Source organism: Lepidochelys kempii, chromosome 4, assembly GCF_965140285.1.
Source record: "Lepidochelys kempii isolate rLepKem1 chromosome 4, rLepKem1.hap1, whole genome shotgun sequence".
Taxonomy (NCBI): Eukaryota; Metazoa; Chordata; order Testudines; family Cheloniidae; genus Lepidochelys; species Lepidochelys kempii.
The window spans coordinates 56,932,061-56,956,301 of NC_136383.1; the positions used below are offsets into that span (position 1 = coordinate 56,932,061).

A 24,241-nucleotide genomic window follows, 5' to 3' on the forward strand; every position below is an offset into this window, starting at 1 on the left:
TACCCTCTAGCAATCACTTCTTGGACCCTACCTTGCACTCTGGTATTTGTTAGCATCTCTCTCTGGCTGGATTCTCATGCTAAAATGTAGGAGATAGAAATACACAAGCATCTCTGGAAATCCATATTGCTTTATAACTGCTTTCATTTTTACATTACAGCTAACTGAAACAATTGGTTGGGATTTTTCATAGGGAAATATTTACTATTTATTAAAATTGTTAAAATATAAATTGGTAATTTATCACAAATAATATATCCAGGGATTAGTGGAAAAATTGTATTCATATTTGCTTCAAAGTAATGAGAACTGTGTGTACAAACACTGTGTGTAAAACATTTGCACATGCAGGTTCTCTTAGGATATACTTAAGAGGTATTAACATTGTTTATGATGAATAGTGGTCAATTTATCTTTTTGTTAAACGTTTGAAATTAAGTGACAAGCCTTCGGAATGTGGAACAATGTCTTGTCGGAATGAAGGTCTAGTCTTCATTGCCATGAACTGTACCTGCTACTACTGGCAAGAAGCAGTTTTTACACTGACCATGTTCTACAGCTGCTTTTAGTGTCGCTTCAGGATGTGTCGATCCAAGGGGGTTACGCACAAATCGTCGCCGGCGCCGCAAGTCATCTTCCCAGTAGTCAAGGCGCCAGAACTCACGAGGACGACTACAATGAAACAGAGGAGTCACATATGTTAGCAATTATCAAACAGCATGGTAGTGCTGAATTTCTGCATAAAGCTCTCCTTGTTTGCTCTGCCCTTTTTTTTTTCTTTTTTTTTTTACCTCCCCCCTTTGTGCAATCTTTTACTTAGGTATGTCCTTGAAAATAACAATATCACCTTCCAGTCTAAGGAACTCCTTTCCCTTTTTTCTTGGAAGGTGAAATGAGCACTAAATACATCATTTTGAAATGAATTGCTGACAGTGTGATCAGTTTCCCCACACTCTAGTGGCATGTGCTCCGATTTCAGCCTCATTTCAGCCTCAGCAGGGCACCTTTCTCAGTGACTGCATTTATAAACCAGAATAGGGAAAAGGCTATTATAAATATGGTATAGCATTACCTATATTAATCAAAGTCTGTCCCCCTTCATTTTTCTTCCTAATTTGTGCCTTTTCACACAAGGTCAGTAAATCATACCATGAATTCTTGGTCCAGAAAGTGTTAACTTTAATGAATACCTCAGTTACATGGTTATGTATGTGATAATAAAATATTACTCTGTTTAGATGTGCAGGAATTTAATTAAAATAATCTCTTAAAATATTCATTACATTTAGCCCCTGAGGCTTAGAACAACACAAGAAAATGCATTTCTTTTCCATTTACTGTTTTTAAATAAACCATTCCAGGAGAGTGAAATAGCAATCTATTTTCAAGCAAATCAGATTGGATTTCTGCTTTATGTAGTTGTATTTTTACATTTAATTAAAAACTACATGTTATGATGTGAAATAATTGCTATATTGAAGGCATACTTTTAAAAATTTCCATCTAGAAGAGGTTATATCAAATTCATTATTTTCCATTGTACACTTCAAATATACATAGATCTTTTTAATATGGTCATATATAAATGCCAGTTACTATCTTGTTAGATGAATGAGAACCATTGTAAAAATATTTTAACCACGAGAATGGGCAAAAGCACCTATTTCAGGTACAGACAAAAATAAATAAATAAAAAAAGGCTACTGCACAGCACAATCATTAAAGGTCTTCAGTTAGAAATCCTGTATGCTTCAATTACAGAACACTAATTTTATTTATTAACATAACTTCTGATGGAATGATAAATAGAAAAATACAGAGTAAAGTCCTACTTCTGTTTCATAAGCTAATAAAAAACTGTACCTGTCAAGGTGACAAATGGATAGCCTTGACTAATTTACAGATCAAAATGTTAAAAATACAAGACATCTATATGTCCTTAGTTTTGTAAATTAAATCTGAACAAAGACAAGATTAATACCTAAAGGTAAATCCAGCTTTCCAACAAAAATAATCAGTGCCACAATCCATTGTACAATGATACACTTGTACTTAATTTTTAAAACTCTAGATTTTGATGATCAGCTACTAAAGTACATGAAAATGAAGTATATCCCATATCTAATTGCATGGAATTATTATACCTAATTCTATTATTTAAAAAAATAACATTGGTATCTTAGATCTTGCCACTTCTTGAAAAACATACTAATATCTTAGCATTTCTTTTTATTGAAAGTCTTATTTTTGCTATCTATAGCTACATCATAGTACATTTCAATCATGTCAAAACTTGAACTATTTGATTATAAAATCCAATGAGTTTAGAGAAATGAAACAAGAGCCCAAAATTGTTAAAAACATGGGAACCGCTACATTTACTCAAAGCTCGATTAATAACTTAAAATTCTCCATTAGTGATTATAAAAAAAGGCAGAACACAGCTGGCTAGTGCATGCCTTTGATAGTCGTAGAGCATGGATAGGCACTTCATCATTCTGCCTACATTTATCTGTTAAAATTATTATCAAATATCAGCCAGGATGCAGTCGTGAATCACAGACTGCTCCTCGTCTTCAGGGGAATGATACAATGAGGGTCTATTCATCAGTATGGCAATCGGCACAAGTAATTAGTTCCCTAGACTGAGATCTCCTACAAAGCTTATTTCAGTCAGCACCACAAACATACGACAATGAAAAGCTAATGGAAGCTGCTAAAATTTGTTAACCTCTTCTGCCATCAATCCTTCTGATGCTCTGTGCCACCGTATTATGCAAATATGGTAAATTATTAATTTGTCATCCATCTATCTTTCTGTACTTTTGGTGGAATTAAGTGATTCTGTTCTTATTGATAACAATTAAAATATGACATGTTAAGCAACTATACTAAAATTATTAGAAAAATTAGATATAACAGGCTCAGGCACAACAGATCATTCTGTAACATAATTCAATATATCTTCAGCATCTAATCTTATTTTTGATTAAGTGTAAGAAATTTGTAAAGGATATCATGCCCCTTACGCATCTATCAATTATTCACAAACAACAGCAAGTAAACTATTAGGTTTGTTTATTTTGGGACTAATCCTCAAGGCAAGCAAATGGAAAACTTATACCCTTTCACACAGAAACTAACCTACTGAGCAGTTGCATAGCAATAGACCTTCAGGCTCACAATTAAATATTACCTGTTCTAAAAGAGTAGATCCCCTGGTCATTAATACACACTGATATCAATTTAAGCCACATTTAATAGTGTAACAGTTATGGAATTAATCAAGTAATTATTGAAATTTATTAAAAATCCAAACCAAAGCAATAATACATCACCTAGCCTTCATACCCTTGTGTTAAGTTGAGACTGTAGGCAGGAGGAGACAGACAAGAATATCACTTTGCCAGAATCTGAGTGATAGAATTAGACTGCTAAAGGAGTGTAGCTTTATAGAAGTAAACTGCTAACATTTTGGATTGCTAGAGAATTGATGACCTGTATAATTGGATGTCTGACTGGAAAACTTTCTGGCCGTGCTGTAGAGGTTGCTACATGGACTGAAGGTGCTGTATGGACTGGAGTAGTCAATTAGCAAAAATACATGTGCATATGCATGACTGTCTACTTCTCACATATCTGAAAGCTTATGAATTGCCAGTTACATGATTTGCATAGGTTGGCTAAGGACCCTACTAACATGGTCCAGAGTAATTAGCAGTTCCTCAGTAACATTATTGAATGAGCATAGAAAACTACTTCAAATTAAACATTTCCTTCAAAAAATATTTCATTAATTTTTTTTCAAGAATTACTAAGATTCAAGATGACTACCTGTCTTCCTCTTCCTTAAGATGTCCTCCCTATTCCTGTGCAACTACTGCTGAATAGAAAATTACCATTATTCCTGGATTACATGAAATGTACAACAACTGACAAAAAATACAGCACAAGATCATGAACATACTATTACTAGAAAAATTAAAAAGGAGCATTCACTTCACTGTGGTCCACAGGAAATGTTCTTCAAGCTTAGTACACCATAGATGGTCATCTCAAGAATATCAAAAAACCTATTTGCTCTCACTAGTTACAAGAAATAACTACAAATAAAACAAGGTATACTAACTAGGCGAACGGTTTTGTTTCAGTGCTGCAAAACTGGAGTCCTAGGTCTGGGAGTTACCTTGAAACTTTCACACCTGAAGTAATTAAACATAATGTAAGCGACACAACTGGATAATGCTATGAATGTGTAATGCTATTGCAGAAAAAACACTTCTTGCTTCATTATCCCTGGTATAGTTGAAGCTATTCTTGCACCATTACAAACATAGGGAGGGGTTGGTGACTACAGCTATGGAGATAGAAAAGGGATTCACGGAAGGGGGAGGGGGGAAATGTAATTCCCCAAATGAAAGGGTAGAAGAGTCTTAGGACCAAATCTAGGCCAGCATTTATTTCAAGCCAGACGTAGCACAGAAGAGGGGAAGGTTACTCACATTGCAGTAACTGAGGTTCTTTGAGATATGTCCCCTTATGCGTGCTCCACTGTAGGGGCGATAGCGCCCCCTACGCCTGGGATCAGAGAATTTTGGTAGCAGTGCCTGTTTCCAGTCTCGTGCCATGAGTAGCATCTATATAGTGCTGTGTGGTCCAAATGGTCTCAGTTTCTTCTCTACCACAGTGTCCACTTTTGAATTCCACAGCAGAGGGAAGGAGGGCAGGTAGCGGAGCACCGATAGGGACACACATCTCAAAGAACCTCAGTTACTGCACAGGTGAGTAACCTTCTCTTCTTCTTTGAGTAGCATCCCTATTGGTGCTCCACTGTAGGTGACTGTAGAGCAGTGCCCCCAGATGGAAGGCTGGGACTTCAAGTGACATCTACCAAGGATGATAGGACAGTGATTCCTAGTAGGGAATCTTATGCGCATTGGTAATGGCATAGCATTGGCTAAAAGTGTCTATGGATGCCCTATTGGCCACTTTGCAAAGGTCAGTAATCAGCATGCTGTTTAGAAAGGCAATCGAGGTGGACAGTGAGCGAATGGAATTTGAGTTTGAGTTCGAGTTCCAGGTGGGGGTTGCAATTTGTATCATTGGTAGTAAAGGAGGGTACATGCCAAGATCTATTTGGAAAGACGTTGTTTGGATACAGCTGATCTCTTTGGTCTTTCAGCAATAGAGAGGAATAAGCATGATGAGTGCCTGAAAGATTTAGTTCCGTCAAGATAAAAGGCTAATGTTTGTCTGACATCCAAGGTGTGTAGCGTGGTTTCATGTTGGTTGCCATGTGGCTTCGGGAAGCAGGAAGGAAGGTAGATACGGTTATTTAGATGGAAAGAGGATAGCTGGGCTCAAATCAGGAGCCAGTCAGAAAGCATAAAACTAGGCTGGTATCCCAAGATGGGGTAGAGTTTCATACCTGAGGGTACAGGTTTTGAAGACCCTGAAGGAATCTTTTTGTTAGCGTGTAGGTAAATATGGAATGACCTTCTATCTTGGGGTGGAATGCATGGGGCAGCCAGCGATGGCAGCCAGGGTTACGCAAATGGAGCTCATGGACAGTCCTGATTTTTAAATTCTAGAATGCAGTCTAGAATGAATGGCAAAAGAGCATTCATTGCGGGGATATGTTTGGTGTCACACCAAGTCCGGAATCTTTTTTATTTATAGACATAAATATGGTGAGTTCTATCACATCTGTGATTTAAAAGAATCTCTTTTACCTCTTCTGAACAGGTCATCTCCAAATCCCAGAACCATGAAGGAGCCTTCAGATGGAGGAGTTCTAGACTGGGATGGAGGACTTGGCCTGCATCCTGCGAGAGAAGGTGTGGAGTCAACTGTAGGGTGATTGATGGACAAGCTGTCATACGCATGAGATAAAGATACCAAATCTGTCATGGTCATGTTGGGGCTATGAGAATGACTGTGGCTTATTCCACCTGTATCTTGTGGAGCACTCTGAACAATAGGGGAAAAGGTGGAAAGGCGTAGAGTAGAGGTGCATCCTATGTAACGAGGAAGGCGTCCCCCAGAGACTGGCGACCCAGACCCACTCTTGAGCAGAATTGTGGACATTTGGCATTTTTGGCAAAGAGATATATGCTCAGGAATCCCCAGTGGTTGAATATGTGCTGCTGGACTTGTGTCTAACTCTCACTTGTGACCTTCTGAGGATGTCCTGCTCAGTGAGTCTGTGATGGTGTTCTGGCATCCAGATAGGTATGAGGCAGAGATATTAACGTCATGGTGGATCCACCGGTTCCACAATTTTAGCACTTCTGAGCACAGACATTGTGACTTCGCTCTCTCTTATCTGTTGATGTAGAAAATGCAGGTGATGTTGTCTGTCATTACTGTTATGGTCCTTTGTCTCATCAATGGCAGAAAGTGTTGGCATGTATTGCGGACTGCACATAGTTCTAGGAGGTTGATGTGCAATGTGGATTCCAAAGGGAACCACCTGCACTGCACAGTATGGGTCTGTATATGTGCTCCCCAACTGATTAAGGAGGCTTAGTTGTCAGTATCAAGGGTGGTGGGAAAGGGAACACCCACACAGACATTTTGAGGTTGTTGCCATCAGTCTAATGAGTCCTTGATCTTGAGTGATATCGATAAGAGTTTGTTTAGGCTATGTCTGTGGGATATGTGCACTATCCGTAGCCATGACTGGAGACAGCGCATGTGTAATCAGGCATGTTTTACCACAAACATGGCTGCTGCTAAATGACCAAGTAGCTGTGAGCATGTCCTGGCAGAGATCCGTGGGTTGGTTCTCATGGTGGAGATGAGACTGACTACTGCCAAAAATCTGTGACTTGTGAGGAAGCCTCTGGCTTGTACAGGACACAGATGGGCCCCCAAAAATTCCAGATGCTGTACCAACTTTTGTATGTTTATATGGAGGTCAAAGCTCAAGAAAAGGTCCATCATTTTACTTATGGCTTCGACAGCATCAACTCTGGATGGCATGTTGAGGAGGCAGTCGTCTAGGAATGGAAATATTACAATCCCTTGCTTGCATAGGTGTGCCACCACCACTGCGAGGACTTTGAAAAATACCCTTGGAGCTGCAGAAAGGCCAAAGGGTGATACCCTGCACTAGTAATTGTTGGAACCCAGAACGAATCTGAGGAATTGCCTACAGGAAGAATATATGGTGATATGGAAGTATGCATCTTGGAAGTCAAGGGCAAAGAACCAGTCCCCCTGTTCCTGTGCTGGGATAATTATTGATAGTTAGACCATCTTGAAATGTTGTAGTTTTACAAACTTGTTCAGGTTCCTCAAGTCTTGGATAGGTCTCCACCCACTGGATTTCTTTTGGACCGAAAAACAAAATAAATAAATAATAAATACAGGAATAAAAATCTTTTATTCTGTGTTGGAATGGGAGCAGTTCTATGGCCCCCAGTTGCAGAAGGTGGTTTATTTCTTTTTGTAGAAGGTGTTCATGAAAAGGGTCCCTGAAGAGGGCTGGGAGAGGGAATGAAATGGAGAACCCTTTGTTGATTATTTCCAAGACCCATTTGTCCAAGGTGATTTGTCACCATGCTGGGTAGAAGAGAACCAAGCGGTCACCAAACTGAAGGGGAAGTAAAGATGGTTCCAGCAACTGGATCAGAGGGAGGCATCTCAGGGCCTCAACCAAAGCTTCAAAATTGCTGTTTCGAGGTGGAAGTGTGAGGTGGAGCCCCTTGTGCTGGTGTCTGCCTGAGCTTTGGAGGAGGTCTCTGTCATCTGGAGGGTGAAATGTGGTGGTCAACGCTTTGGGGCAGGCTGGTATCTATCGTGTCTTCTCTTCAGCACTCGTGTATAAATGCCAAGTGACTGGAGTGTTGTTCTAGAGTTCTTTAAAAGTATGTGAGGACTCATCCACATAGTCTGCAAAGGATTTAGAACCTTCAACAGGGATATCTTCAACAGTGCTCTGCACCAGAAGATACCCTTCAAACTCTCAATGTTGTTACGTAACGTAAAAGGTGCTGAAGCTGAGACCTTTGATGTAGCCATCCAACAACACAGATTTTGGAAAGGATTGATTTGTAATTCTATACTGTTCAATTCCTCAGGATCAGAAGAATTTACAAAAACAGTAGTAGACCCTCAAGAGGTGGACTGTTGTTTTGTGGAACATCATCCACAAGTTGATTTGAAGATCCCATCTTCTCAAAGTTCACCTTCTCAAGTTTCAAGCGATCAATAGGAATTTAACTGGGTCTTAGCATTTCATTGGACCCTCAATCAGAAGATCTTCCATGAGGTTTAATTTGCAAGGTGGGCTTATAGGCATTTCCCGTAGATGAGAAAGCCGAACCTGCAAAGAATTATCAGAATTTCCCTGGCTCTGTCTCACCAGAGCTTCCTTTCCACTCTGGCAAAGCAAGGAAAGCTTAAATCCTGCAGACTAATTTCTATCAGTGCCTGGAGCAGAAGAGGTTCTTTTTTTGGCTGGAGACATAAATTGATCTTTGGGGTGGTGCCTCACCAGACGAACACCAGGTGAAGAGAAGGAAAGCTGATAGGGGTTTGAATATGCTCCCTAAAGCTTCTTCATCTCTAACAATGCATGGGGCAAGAAGGTTCTGGAGATTGTCCTCACCTCCCAGGAATGAAAATCACATACAATGCCTCGCTATAGTCATGCAAAGGAAGGAAGGTAGAAAACAGCTATGTTAAATAATGAACAGCATTGTACACAGAAGGTAACAACTCAGTGAGGGATAGGCTACCTCAGAGCAGGTAACACCACAAAACTACAGGATTAGTTCAGGGACTTAATCTAAGACAGAAAAGCCTGAGGGATGTGACATAAAAATGGCTATTTGATGAGCAGCAGTGTCTTTTGTATGATGCACTCTATATGATTTTATGAAAAATGCTAATGAGTGCGAATATAATGTAACTGGAATAAGGTTACAAAAGGTCTCTTTGTAAGGTATCATTACAAAGCTTATAATCTACTGAGTGTGGTCATCCTATTTGTATAAATGTATCACTCTTGTATCTGCAACTAGAAATATAATTGAGGTCCTATTGTAGTTATGCAAAGTGTGGGCCATTAATGGTGGTTTGGAATCTTGATGGCTCCCATCAACCAGGACAATTGACTGTGGATGGCTCTGTTTGCTTGCAGGCCTTCCTGTGAATCAGGCTGGGAGGAATGAGGGCTTGAAGTCTTACAGTGACATGTGATCATGTCATCTGAACTGGAATCCATCTTTAACCTGATGCTTTTCCATTTAGAAGGAGGAGTGGGAACCCAGAGAGGGACAAAGGATTCCTGCCTTGTGCAAAAGATATATAAGGGGGTGGAACAGAACAAAGGGGGTGGCAGTCATAAGAAATCTCCTAGCTACCGTCTGAGCCAGAACAAGGGCTGTACCAGGGGAAAGAATTGTGCCCAGACTAGGAAGGCATCCCTTCTGTGATAGAAGCTTATTGAAACCTCTCTGAGGGTGAGATTTTGTCTGTATTCAGTTTTCTTACTGTATTAGGTTTAGACTTGCATGTTTTATTTTATTTTGCTTGGCAATTCACTTTGTTCTGTCTGTTATTACTTGGAACCACTTAAATCCTACTTTTTGTATTTAATAAAATCACTTTTTACTTATTAACCCAGAGTATGTATTAATACTGGGGTGGGGGGGGAAGGAGGGAGAAACAGCTGTGCATATCTCTCTATCAGTGTTATAGAGGGTGAACAATTTCTGAGTTTATCCTGTATAAACTTTATATGGGGTAAAATGGATTTATTTGGGGTTTGGACCCCATTGGGAGCTGGGCATCTGAATGTTAGAGACAGGAACACTTCTTAAGCTGTTTTCAGTTAAGCCTGTTGTTTTGGGGAACATTATTCAGACCTGGGCCTGGGTTTGCAGCAGGCTAGCGTGTCTGGCTCAAACCAGGCAAGGCATTGGAGTCCCAAGCTGGCAAGAAAGCAGGGACAGAAATAGTCTCAACACATCAGTTGGCAGTTGCCAAGGGGTTTTCTGTGATCCAACCCGTCACATCTTTTTCATAGTTCCCATTAAGGTAGGGCTCTAGCAAGAGACAAACTTGTAACAAATAGTGGAACTGAACAAAGTGGAAACATTGATTGGTCATGTGTTAAGGGTAGAATACTTTGTTCAAGTGCTGGCATTGAAACTTATACATTAAATCTAACCTTACAGGATAGGATCAGGAAGAAAAGCCATAACAGGGAAGCATAAATGCAGAACAACAAGAAAGGTTGCCTACTTATATTTAGTGACTTTATTTAGCACAAGCTCCAGAATTCTCCAAAGAGTTCAGGAGTGAAAAGGCAGTATATTTTTGCTTTGATCCCTAAGGCAAACCTTACCAATGGAATCAAGTAGATGAGCTTTCCTTTCTTGGATGGCCAGCATCTTATTTAATAGAAAGGATATATTTATCAATAACACCATTCAAAAGTTCTGGGTTTTGAGCCTGACTCTCCAAGAGAGAAGTTAGAGAAGGAAAATAATTCACTCTCCACAGAGGCAATAGAGACCTCTTGGGACGCTCTCTTAGAAGCTTTCATAGAGAATTTTTGAACAATTATGGAAGCCTTCTTCCCAACAAGGACAGGGAAGAATTGATGGGATCATTCATATCCGTGCTTGGAGGCTTATCTCCAGAAACCACCAATGTGGCTGGAGAAAGAGGCTGTTGGGTTGGCAGAACCATGGATGTGGGCTCCCTCCAAGCATAATCCCCATAACACTGGTAAGGCATTTTCAGTGGATTGTAATGTGACCCCATAAGGTGCATGTCCTTATGGTGTAGGAGCATCTTCAGGCATCTTGAATCCACCCTGTGGGCAGAGGGGTTACCCTGCACTGAGTATGGTGTTGCCAGATTCAGGGAGCCAGAGCGGAGGGTAGGGGCAGCGCAAATCACAGGTGCAGAATGGATTCCCTTCAGAGGCTGGCCATAATCCCTACAAATCCTACTTCTGTCTGTGTCTGCACTAGACATCACTTCTTTCTCTGAAGGTATCCTGTCATTCATCTCTGACAATAAGAGCCACATACAATGAGGAGCAAACTTCAGCCAGTCCACTCAGCACCCCTGACAGACTCTCCCTGGTGAGCAGTGATATCTGAGAGAGAAAGTGAAGAATGGGGGCAGCAATGACCATTTCTGGGTAGCGTACAATGCCTGCACACAGGGTGCAAGGTTGCGGCAGCACCGCTAAGCCCCGTAGGCCATAGTCCCAGTACAGATCATCAGGAAGAGTGGAAAGAACAGAGAAGTGAAGATGTTTGACAAAACCCAAAAATCAGTGGCCTAAATCCTCAACTTCAGAGCAGAGCTGCTGAGAAGAGCTGTTTACTGTGGCCAGAAGTAGCAGGCTTAGGTTATGTCTACACTACAGACCTTACAGCAGCACAGCTGTAGTGTAGCCGCTCTTTGCCAGCAGGAGAGAGCTCTCCAGCCAGCATAATTAAACCACCCCCAATGAGCAGTGCTAGCTATGTCGGCAGGAGAGCCTCTCCTACAGACATAGTGCTGTCCACACCTGCACTTTTGTCAATGTAACTTACGTTGGTCAGGGGGGTGGTGTTGTTTTTTTAATACCCCTGACTGACAAAAGTTTTACTGACAAAAGCGGTAATGTAAACAAAGCCTTAGATTGTGATGCAATTCCAGTGTTTATAGGAGAGTAGCATTTTAAGGGCCAAAATAAAAAGTTTCAGCAATTTGTTTAGCCTTAGTTTGATCTCCAGAATGGAGGATTCCTTCTATGTGCTCGAGAATCAGATATATGCATATTTATTATGTAGCAGTTAACCATCACAAAACAAAATGATAGGGATACAGAAAAGGAGAAAGGGGAGATATCTTTAGGGACTCACCTAGGAAATGCCTCATATGCATGAGTTATCCACTTAACTCCATAAGCATGAATGGGAGAACAAAACATTCTCTCTGTAACAACTATACCATCCCTTGTATTTCCCCGTATGCAATATTAGTTCTTTCTGTATGTAATTTCTTGATGCTGTCACTTGTTGAAGACACTGTCACTTGTAATTTATTGGGCTCATCTTTATGTAGTAATTTAGGTATATTACATCACACCCTATACTGTCATACCCCCAAATGGGTCATTATGGTGACCTGAATATTCGTAAGTTTTTGTTGTTCGGTCATAACATTAAGTACCTGTTTGCAGATTACCACATTCAAATTGAAAAACAGATGAGATTTTAAAATGTGTATTTTCCAATGTAAATGAACAAAATTCCTGTCTTTTGAGACAAACTCAACACTAGTTAATAAGGTACATAAAATGACTTCAAAGCTCTATTAGAACACACTTTATCAGGCTATTATGTCCTCCTATGCTGAATTAACTAATATTTACCTTAATTATAGCAGGAAATCAGTTTTAATAATCCAAGTTATTTTATCACAAACATTATTGTGTTTGATATCTATACACATTCACACCTATGAGCAAATGCACAGTATAGGGAGAAAACCTTCAACACTGTACATATACACAATACAGTGTTATAGCTAATACAAAATTGAACAGACCAGCATAAGTGCAGTCTCTAAGTAAGGGAAAAAAATCTCTCAAGCTGAAATTTAAAACACTTAGTATGTAAGGAAAATAGCTATATTTTTAAATGAATGGAATCTTGCCTTCCATAGATTTGGTCAGGAAGTTTTTTGTTCCCATGAAAATTTTTCATGAAAATGAGAACTTTTTTCATTTTTTGTCAACATTTTTCTTCAAAAGTTAATGAGTTTGCAACACAAAACGAATTTTTTGTGGGAATGGCATTTCAACAATGGACAATTTTGAGCTCTCTTTTTTTTGTGAAAAACCTGATAAATTTGGTGAAAATTGGCTATTTCTCATTCTTTAATCAAAAACACATTTAAAATATAAAACCAGCTCTAGTTTGTGTGTGTATAATTATCTATATCTTATGATTATATATAAGGCCCCATATCTTCCGTAACTACTCAGCTGAAGAAATAACCATGAATGTTCTCCCCTGCCCAAGATACTGGAGGCCCTATGGAACACTTTTTCCTGCTCAGCACCTGAAACATGGGGGATAAAAGAAACTAGATGGAGCCACACAGCAGGGTTGGCACAAGTGTAAGCAAACGGCATGTCAGTAACCCTCCTTCCACTGGAAGAAATAAAAGGTCTAGGAACACTTTTGCAGAAGAACTGAAGTTAATTTTACCATAAAATACTAGTTCTCTATTTAGGCTAGAAATTCAGGACTGTCCAATACTATACAAAAATTACAAACAATATTTTTTCTCATTTCTAAGTTAGTTGCTGAAGCTTTATTAATGCTCCTAACGCTGCTATAAGATCAGACATATTTCATCCTCAATTTAGTTCTTTAAATATAGGAAATATTTTTTCCATGGACACATCTGAAAGTAAGGTAATTCTAGTCAAGCATAAACAAATATCTTGCATATATGACAGACTTAGAAATAAATCTTAGTTTAGGTGAAGAGAAGACTGAAGTAGAATATGAAAAGAATGGTGCTTCTGGGGTTTATGGCTAGATAAATAGCCATATAAACAGCCAGTTGGTAATCAAAGTGAGAACCTACAAGAGAGGACTGTTAGATAGCATTACTGGAGGAGATACCCCAGAAGAAACTGATTTTTTTTTTAAACTAATGAATAATTTTGATTCCCCATCATGTCAAGTAAGGGAGGGCAATTCATCATCTTCAGACTGAATTAACTCCTAGCAAGCATCTATGTTTATGCAACAAAAGGAGAGACCTACTAAACCATTGGAAAACTGATCAAGACTTGCACAGGCATTATCTTCTTATTCTTGTTTGTGTACATAATGTAGACCTTGTGTCCCTTTGAAAATGAACATATATACAAAGACTACTTCTGATGGCTATGTTTAACTTGTCAACTTCCACCCATCAGCAGACTTGAGCCACAAAAATAATTGAAGAAATATTGCTCTGCTATTTTAAGAAAATTCAAGTTTCAGTTTGTATTTCATATGTTTGTTCAATACAGCATGACTCCAAAATCCCAGAGATGGAGGATGCTGGAAGCCTTTAGAAAGACTGGGTTCAGTAAGACAGAGGAGTCGCCTATGCATTTTGAAAAGACTACACTGAGGATTTCCCCAAACCTAGGTAACAGTGAAGAGATAATGATTGGTTGGCTGTAGAATAGCCTGTTCTCCAATCAGCATTGATCTTTTAAAGCTAGCTAATCTACAAAGCTGGCCAACATCATCTTCAATATGCAAGGGTGGAAGCACAGACTTTTTGAATACAACTCCTGAGAATTTTGATTAACCAGAGTTTGGTAAATCAGAATTTTAGAGTATATTCTTTTTAAGGTAAATGTTTATATTAAGGGAAAGGAATGATACATGACTTTTAATTCAGTAGTTTATTTTCATGAATTATTTTATTCTTAATCTTTAGTTAAAATATGAACGGCTAGTGGCTGCATATATGTACTATGCCAACTCAACCCCCAATCAGAATTCAGAAGTCACTTTAAACACCAATGACAAAATTACTAGTATGATATCAGATCTTCTGTTATAACTTCTTAAGATCATCAGTATTCATTTTCATTTGCACCATTAAGATTTATTCTTTGTTGTACTAGTCACTAAAAGGGATAAGAGACTATGGTTTTCACAAGGAGGATGTCTTTCATCTAAATTGGCACCCAATTTATAGGGAATCATGTTGCTGGACTTTGGAAATGAAATACATGTGTGAATCTGTAAGAGTAAGCAACAAATCACAGCAACAAATACCTAAGGATAACTTACCAAAACATTTGGTATTGCCCAACAATTTTTGTAAATTATTTTTGAGCAAAAAGGACTGATCAACATATGTATTTGATGTAATATAATTTGACTTGGTGCTGCAGGATATCTTGATTAAAAACTGGAAGGATATAAAATTAACATGGCACACAATAACTGGATTAAAAGCTAGCTAAATGACAGCTCTCAAAATGTAATTGTAAATGGGGAATATTCATCGAGTGGGTGTGTTTCTAGTGGGGTCCCACAGGGATTGGTTCTTGAACCTACACTAACATTTTTTGTCAATGACTTGGAAGAAAACAAAATCATCACTGACTGGAGGACACAAAAATGGGGGAATGGTAAATAATGAGGACAGATCATGATACAGAGCAATATGGATTGCTTGATAAGCAGCAGGCAAGCAAACATGCTTTTTAATATGGCTAAATGTAAACTTATACATCTCGGAACAAAGAACGTAGGCCATACTTAAAGGATGGAGGACTCTGTCCTGGGAAGCAGTGACTGGAAAAAAAACTGGGCTTGTGGTGGATAATCAGTTGAACGTGAGCCTTCCCAGTGTCACACTGTGGCCAAAAGCTGGCTAATGTAATGCTGGAATGCATAAGCAGAGGAATCTCAAGGAGGAGTAGAGAGGTTACTTTACCTCCGTATGTGGCACTTACGTGACTGCTGCTGGAATACTGTGTCCCATTCTGGCATCCACAAATAAAGAAGGATGTCGATAAATTGGAGAGGGTTCAGAGAAGAGTCACAAGAATGATTAAAGGATTAGAAAATATGCCTCATAGTGAGAGACTCAAGGAGCTCAATATATTTAGCTTAAAGAAAAGGTTAAGTGGTGACTTGATTACAGTCTACAAATACCTACATGAGAAACAAATATTTGATAATGGAAACTTCAATCTAGCAGCGAAAGGTATAACTCAATCCAATGGCTGAAAGTTGAAGCTAGACAATTTCAGACTGGAAATAAGGTGTACATTTTTAACAGTGCATGTAATTAACCACTGAAACAATTGACTGAAGGTTATGGTGGATTCTCCATCGCTGGCCATTTTAAAATCAAGATTGAATGTTCTTCTAAAAGATATGCTTGGGAATTATTTTGGGAAATTTCTATGGCCTGTATTATGTAGAAGGTCAGACTAGATTATCACAATGGTGGTTCCTTGTGGCCCTGGAATGAACGAATCTATGAAACACAGTGTTTTATAGTACACACTCCTGCTAGGGAAATATTTATCTCCCCAGTATGCATCATACATGGAGTGACTACAACATGTACCAGCTATTACAATTAATTCCTAAAGAAGCATCTAAAGTGCTGTGTGGCATACACTGATAGAGAACCTTATAGTGTATGAGTTCGAATGCTTGAGACCTTAAGCAGTAGGATTAAAATCTATGTGAAAATCTTAACCCAAAATGTCCTTGTTTCTAGGTTTGTGTATCACAGTGGTATCTGGCATTTTTATATTCTGTTCACTTTTTTGGGCTTCATCTGCAGTAGATATTGCAATAATCATTTTGCAGTTATTATGTTGTGGCAACATTAGCCTGGAGGAATGAATCAATAACTGGGAATCAGGGAGTTCTGGATTCTAATGCCAGCTCAGTCAGTGACTCATTGCATGTCCTTGGGAAAGTCACTTCACCTCTCTACCTCATTTTCCCCTCTGCAGAACAGGGATAACATTTTCTACCCCAAAGAAGTGCTTTGAGAATTTGTTATGTTTGTACAGCACTTTCAATATGTAAAGAACATTAGAGTGTTAAGCAGAATTATGAGAGCTCAGAAACTGCAGTGAAAGGTGCTGTAGAAATGCATACAGAATCAAAATCTATCCATAAACTTCCCTCAATCATCAGAAACCATTTACACAAACCCTTAATAAACTGGAAGACACATTCTCATTGTGTAGACAACTGATACTATGTACAAAGTTATGTTCTATGGGGCATGGACTCTTCCTCTACTTATTTTGCAAGTTGCTTAGTGTATTTTGGGGCACTTGACAAGTAGCCGATATTAGTATACAGCACTTACATTTTCCAAGAACTTCCCAAACATGAACTGATCTTGCAGTCAGGTAGAGAGGCAGGTATCTCTAATTTTACAGATGGGATACTGCGGATTAGAGGCCTTGTCTACACTAGCATTTACTATTAAATAAAAAAAACAACAACCCAGAACTGTACCATCATCTGTGCAGGAGCAGCAACAGTCTGAGTAACCACCAGAAGTTACTGGCATTTTAACAGCCATGTCGCCAAGAGTTTTTCCTGAGCAGGAACAGGCAACATGGTGTTAAAACACTGATAAGTGGCATACCCTGGCAACCTCAATTACACCACAGGAGGAGCTGCACTGTTGAAAGCACAAAGCCAGGACGTTTTTTTGTTTTTTTTTACAAAGATGTTTGTGTAGAAAGACTTACACTAAAGTCCTCTGTGCCCTTGAGCAAGAACTAGTATTAGAACTCTCTAGTTACAGATTCCCAATTTCGTTCTGAAACCACTAGACCTTGCCGCTCTTTCAGCTGTCTTTTACAATAAAATCTCTCAGCCATTTAAATGTTTATCAATGGAATAGTAAACACTAATGAATAAACATTTATTTTTCAACTATATGCCTTAAGAATTTAGAAACAACCTGGCGGTAATGTTACTAGACTGAAGTAGCAGTATTTATTGAGCCAAGTGGGCTATGTTAATAATTTTGGAACTTTAGTATTTTAGTAATTAGACCTCTACTCTAATATTTACTTTAAAAGAGCTAGAACTGATAACAACTGTATAATAAAATTCCACAGAACATATGTGATATGGCAAACCAAGTAATTACTGGAAGTCTTTCCTTCCTTTATATGTAGGAAAAATATTCTACTGCTCCCAGCACTGTTTTGTCATATATCACACTTTATTTAAAAAAAAACAAAGAACACACAACTACCCACAACCACATGCTTTTTATTTCTAGAAGTTTAAGCTTAATTAATGAGGAAGTTGACTTAAAGTCCCTTTAAAGTAGTAGGTCAGTATTCTTAGGTTTGACATAAAAAAGGATTTCCATGACTAAGTTTTCCAATTTTTGTTTATTTTATATCTTTTTCTTTGGTTCTTGTTCAGCCTTCTTTGAAGTTAGTCTTCAAAGCTCCAATATCAAATGGAATGCAGCATTAAGGATTTTACGACACTATGCTACTTAAACTTTTATTGTTTTGTGGAGAAATCAAAATCAGAAGGATTAAGCTATCCTATTAGGCTTTTTATTTCTCTTTTCTATTTTTTCTAATTTATGTTTTGTTTTGTTTTTACTTCTAATTCCAGCATGTTATAAATCTGAAGTATGCCACTTTTAGTCTTACCACGTAGACAAAATAATGCATTTTACACTTAAACATGCTCCAGAAAAAAAATTAACATTCTTTATCATTTCCCAACAGAGACAGTTAATACTCTGAGGCCACATTAATAGAATCTTTCTGCCATTGTAGAAAGTTTGATAGCACTCTTATTTCAATGTCTGAATTTTTCTCCTTTTTTTGACAAAGACAAATGATTGCCATCAATCAAGATCCAATCGGGTATACAGAGAGTCAGGCAAATGCATCACTCTTTACTGGTTTTCCTGCTATTTGTGCAGGCTTTGCTCCATATTATTTTATAGAATGATCAAAAAAGCAGCCATAAGATAGATCATTCACACCCACTGTAAAATTAACTTTCATGAATAATGAGAGTTTTAAACCTCAGATAATGTATATGTTATACAGAAGATATTGCTGGAGTTCATTTCTGGCTGGAGATTATGTAAATGATACTATATGACCTTTATCATTACAAACAGGACATGCAAAACACACATTATTTCATACATCATTCTAAAGCAAGTCAGTTCCTAAAGGAGAAAGAGTCATTTATAATGTTCATGGTGAAGTGTTAAGGTTGAAAGAAAATGATATGAAGTACTTGTTATATTTTTGACTTCTCCTCCCCCTTAACCTGTTACTTATGCCCTCTAAACATACTAATAGTAACAAATATGATTTTATAAGCTTTCATTTCACCACAAAATAGAATGTTACTGATAGCAACATTTTCTGTCCCTAGATTTCAGGTTATGCTAACCCTAACCATTTAAAATTGACGGTGATCACAGTATTTTTTTATAAAAATTCATATTAATACATTGAACAGTATTAACCACACAAGCATTGTAGTTCCTTAAGCTTTTTGTTTTAGCTATTAAGTCTAACCTTAAAAAGTTTACCTTCCTTTATTTATTCCTTATTATTGAACAAAAGCTATTCTAAGCAAATTTTAAAAACCGCAAAAAAGATAAAATCTATCAGCAAGTCATTAACTCACTTTTATAGAAAGTAGGTTTATATGGAATTAATGACAAACTGTAGCAAAGACCTCCCCACCCAAGTTCAACTCAACAGCATTGTTGAAGTCTTGTCTGTCTTACACCAACAAGGAAACAAAACCATATTAAAGAATCTGATTTAAATCAATGTTGAGAACTACTCAACACTTAAGGATGCAAGGACCCTCATTTAAATGTTTAAAAATAAGATCTTCATACAAACACTATCCTGTTCCAAAACTGCAAGACTTTATACAAAGTCATGAAAGTGAGAAATCAAATTAAGACTGATTGTACTTTTCTCTAGTACATGACAAAACCAACACTGGTTGAAAACAACCAGTCCACAATCAACTTACCTTTTCTGAGCAACATACTGGAAAAGTAAATTGCTATCAAAACACCTCACTGAATCCTTTATCCATCCCAGCTGCCATACCATCCAGACCTCCCCACTCATGGTGTCTCAATAACTTCTGCTATTCAACTGGCCATGGCTTCTCCAAACTACTAATCTTACTTGACCTTGCTGCAACATTTGACACTGACCACGCAATCCTCCGAACACTACCCCCTCTTTAGCCGCGCTCTGTCTGGTGGTCCAACTGCACTTCAAATACTACATCAGGTTGTAGAGGTTTGTTTTACTTTATTGCCTCTTATCCTATTTACACCTTCCTGCCTCCCACAGTTCACAATCACACAACCTCTTTGTGCAACAATAGCAACTGCTTATGTAGTAAATTAGGAAATTATGTTATGTTTAATTGTTCTTCTACTGGCAGCTCTTATTTCTTCTCATGTAGCAACAGTTCTATCAAATCTCTTAAATACTGCATAATTGTGCGTGCGTGCGCACACACACACCCCCGCCTGAAGTATATCAATAGCTGGGTATATTTTAATAGTCTTTAATTGATAAAGAAATATTACTTATTTTGATAGTGAAGTACTCTTTTGTTGTATCTCTAGTTCATCCATTTCTCTTCTGCTTTTCAGATCCAGAATCTTGGACTCTGACTTCTGAACTTTCCTTTTCTCCATGCATTGCTGCAACCTGAAGATCTGCCTACTGACACCTCACTCTGAAAAATCATGTCTGTGCTTATTAACTTGTAATTTATTAAATGAGTTCAATACAAAGGTTTTGGGGGGCACTTATATGATTTAAAACACTGCAGAAATCATTGACAAGTGTCAGAGACCACAATGGAAATCTGAACAAAACATCCCTGCCCACTTGATAAAACACTGAAACGCTCACTGAATAGTCGGCGTCTCAAAATTGTTCTTATTCATACAAAGAACTAGCAAAGTTTTGTTGCACAATATATATTTTAAAAGGTTAGTTATATGCACTATATTATAGGTAGGGTTGGTACACTTTATATTTTTAAGGTTGCCATGACACTTCCCGTTTATAAAACCTGTTTTCAATTGCTAATAACTCTCCCTACTTTAACCGTTTGGGCTGAAATTTCCATGCAGGGTGTCTGCCTCAGGCTGAATTTTCCGGGCTATTTCTGAGAAAAAGGCTAGGTAGGGAAAAAGACATTTATGCCCACGTTAAAAAATTCTGGAGACCTTTTATTTGAAAAATTCTAGTGCTTTTATGGACTTGAACTTTGGCAAGCAGTGGCCCTTGTCAGGGATGTGCCTTTTACCGTCCCTGTGAAAATCTGCCCCAATATGGCCAAATCATAAGCCTTTGAAAAATCTCAGTCCGCACAAACTCAGTAGGGACTTCTTATATTTTTAGAGCTGAATTCCTGGAATATTCCATCTTGCTAAGCATGCTCCAACTCAGGACTGAGCAGGACTTTCAGTGCAATTATAACTCTGAGCTGCTCATGGCTGTGCCAGATCTGGACACCTCAACTGAACATAGGGAGCTCATCTCTCCTCTACTTTCCGCTGGGCCCAGTCAACAGGGGGCCAGAAGCTGCCCAATTCAAATGAAGAAGGAACAGGAGTCAGACCTGTAGGGTGAATGGGGGGGTAGTAGACTGGAACAAGGAACCTTGTGGGAGGGGAAGAAGCAATTAACACTGGAGATGTTAGAGATTGGGGCTGGGAGGGCAAGGAGACTTGAACTGGGAGCCAGAAGGAAAAGTCATACCTCATGGGCTGAGAAACATTGCTCTAGAGGGACTATCTTACAATATCATCAATACAAGTACATAATCATGAAGTACTTAGTCAACACTTAAACAACAATTTGCCAAATACTTTAACATAATTAAACAATACTGTGGTCTTCTCTCACTATAGTTAATATTGCTTTTAGGGCTGTTCAACACAGAGAATTTGTACTGGTATAACTATTTTAGTTAGGAGGTAATTTTCTATCAAATAGCATCAACTAGTTGGTTCTTTAATCTACAAACAATTACAGAAGGAGTTAAACATGTGTGGGACTTTATATGTCCCCCCATTTCCCTCCTTCCGATTTTCCAGTTTTCACCAAAATCAACAGGATTCTGCTCACTGATGTCTACAACGTTCTGTGAAATTTTGGAATCGATCAGATACAACACTCAAAAGTTAGTGTTACAGACAAACAGAGAAATGCCATAAAGTTGAACATAAAGCCTTGCTTTGCTCAGCCAATGAAACAAATGGCCCACTTCATAATCTCCTCCAGCAATTTCACATATGCTGAAACAAAGGTGGATAGTTCAGGCACTGTGGGACACCATAAACAAGATCCCTCATAGCAAGAGCAATTGCCCAACACAAACTTCTGGAATTGCTCCATGAGAAAACAGAAAAGCTACCATAAAGCAACTCTGGCCCCTCCTGCCACATCCACAGTTAAATCAGCAAGTTGTTTCCAACAGTATCAAAGATCCCAAAAGAGGAAGAGCTTTTATCAGTTATGTAAAACAAAAATCTCTGAGTACTGGAAGACTGCATTATAATCTAGTTACCAGTGTTGAACAAGCAGATCAGAGTATTGAGACTTATAAAATAAGTCACAGATAAGCATTCGATATAACGTAGTACAGTATACTTCACAGCTTGTGTAGGCCAAATTTATTGCACACACCAGGGCTCCATTTCCCCCACCATCCCACACAAGCTCCCTGCCACTCTCCCATCCTCCTCTATTTCAGGGACTCTATAGCTTCTAATTCCTCCCAATCTGCCCCCTACCAGGGGCTCTGTTTGCCCTCTTCTCTCCCCATGGCAGGGGCTCTGTGTGCACCCCTATTTCCCCCAAGCACCTTTTTCTTTTACTGGCTCTCAGAATCTCCCTCCACCAGGGATTCTGTGTTCCCTCCATTCCCCACTTCCTCCATTCTCATCCCTGTGTGAACACTCATTATTCCTTTCTCCCCATGCTAGGTGCTCTGTCTCCTCTCCATACTCCCATTTTCACTGCCCTCCTATGATAGGGGCTATGTGCCTCCTCTTTTCCCCCATACCACAGTCCCCCACTCTTCTCCTCCCCAACTAGCAGTTCTGTGTGCCCCATTTCCCCCATGCCAGGGTCTCTGTGCATGCCTTCATTTCCATCTCCCAGCACCCAATGCCCTCTTCCCTGCAACACCATTATTCTTCTTTCCTTCTGGGTGAGAAGTCATTCAGGGTGTCAACATATTAAACTATTGGAAGGCTGAGCAGAAGTCAGTGGGATATTTTTATGCTCAGAGGCATTAATGGGTGCCATCAACCAGTGGTTTCACAATTGCAGGGGATGCTTGAAGCAGTGGCTAGAATCCTTTTCATGGTTCTAAGGAAAAGGAGGAGTGAAAGCTGCAGAATAAGGACAATGGACTTAAACACAGACTGTAACAAACTTAGGGCTTGTACACACACCACTTAAATCAGTATATCTTATGTCGCTCAGGGGGTGAATAAGCCATCCCCCAAGCGACGTAAGTTACACTGACCTAAGCACCAGTATGGACAGCACTATGTTTGCAGGAGAGTTTCTTCCCCCAACATAGCTACTGCCGCTTGCGGAAGTGGTTTTATTATGCCAATGGGAGAGCTCTCTCCTGTTGGCCTAGAGTGTCTTCACCAGATGCGCTGCAGTGGTACAGCTGCATCAGTACAGCTGTGCTGCTGTAGCACTTCTAGTGTAGACTAGCCCTTAGAGAACTAGCAGGTAAGGTCCCATGGGAAGAAAACCTAAAGGGATAAAAGGAGTACAGGACAGCTGGCAACTTCTCAAAGAGACAATATTAAATGCACAACTGCCAACTGATGCAAAGAAAAGATAGGAAGACTAGTAAGAGGCCAAAATGGCTCCATCAGGAGCTCTTTAATTATCTGATTATCAAAAAAGAATCCTATAAAAAATGGGAACACTGATGAATTGCTAAGGAGGAGTACAACAGAGCAGCAGAACCACAGAGACAAAATCAGAAAGGCTAAGGCACAAAATGAGTTACACCTAGCAAGGGACAGAAAAGGCAGTAAGAAGAGATTCTTTAAATCTATTAGGACCAAGAGAAAGATGATGGAAAGCATAGGTACCCTACTTCATGGGAAGGAGAGCTAATAAGAGGAGACATAAAGAAAGCAGAAGTGTTTAATGCCTATTTTGCTTCAGTTTTCACTAAAAGGACTGGTGACCAGATACACAACACAATTAATATTAACGAGGATATCCACGAGGAGATCATGGATATCCACGAGGAGATCATGGATATCCACGAGGAGATCATGGATATCATGGAGGATAGGTGAGGTCCCACAGGACAGGAAAAGGGCAAACAATACCTATTTTTAAAAAGGGGAACAAAGAGGACCCAGGAATTATAGACCAGTCAGTGTAACTTCAACAGCAGGCAAGATACAACAAAATTTTTAAACAATCATTTTGTAAGCACCTAGAGGATAACAGGGTTATAAGCAATGGCCTGCATGGATTTGTCCAGAACAAATCATGCCAAACAAACCTAATTTCCTTCTTTGACAGGGCTACTGGTCTAGTTGATGCAGGGAAGCAGTAGCTGTGATATATCTTGATCTGCGTAAGGCTTTTGACACAGTCCCACATGACATTCTCCTAAACAAACAAAGT

The 24,241-nt window shown here is 38.9% G+C and overlaps 2 protein-coding genes across 7 annotated transcripts in view; one reads left to right on the forward strand and one right to left on the reverse strand.

The window, feature by feature from the left end:
- Positions 1–20,305, forward strand: part of MAB21L2 (mab-21 like 2) — a 37,127-nt gene extending 16,822 nt beyond the window's left edge. The window contains exons 2-3 of one of the 3 annotated variants that reach the window (XM_073341335.2): positions 5,746–5,837; positions 20,206–20,305. The gene's annotated coding sequence lies outside the window, so the exon portion shown is untranslated. Of the gene's footprint in view, positions 1–5,745; positions 9,588–20,205 lie in introns of those variants that run through there. The other 2 variants (XM_073341336.2, XM_073341334.2) reach the window with 2 other exon arrangements.
- Positions 1–24,241, reverse strand: part of LRBA (LPS responsive beige-like anchor protein) — a 558,089-nt gene that overhangs the window by 266,208 nt on the left and 267,640 nt on the right. For all 4 annotated transcript variants that reach the window (XM_073341330.2, XM_073341331.2, XM_073341329.2 and 1 more), the window contains one exon: positions 548–672. In XM_073341330.2, coding sequence (XP_073197431.2) covers positions 548–672 — 125 coding nt within the window. The remainder of the gene's footprint in view (positions 1–547; positions 673–24,241) is intronic.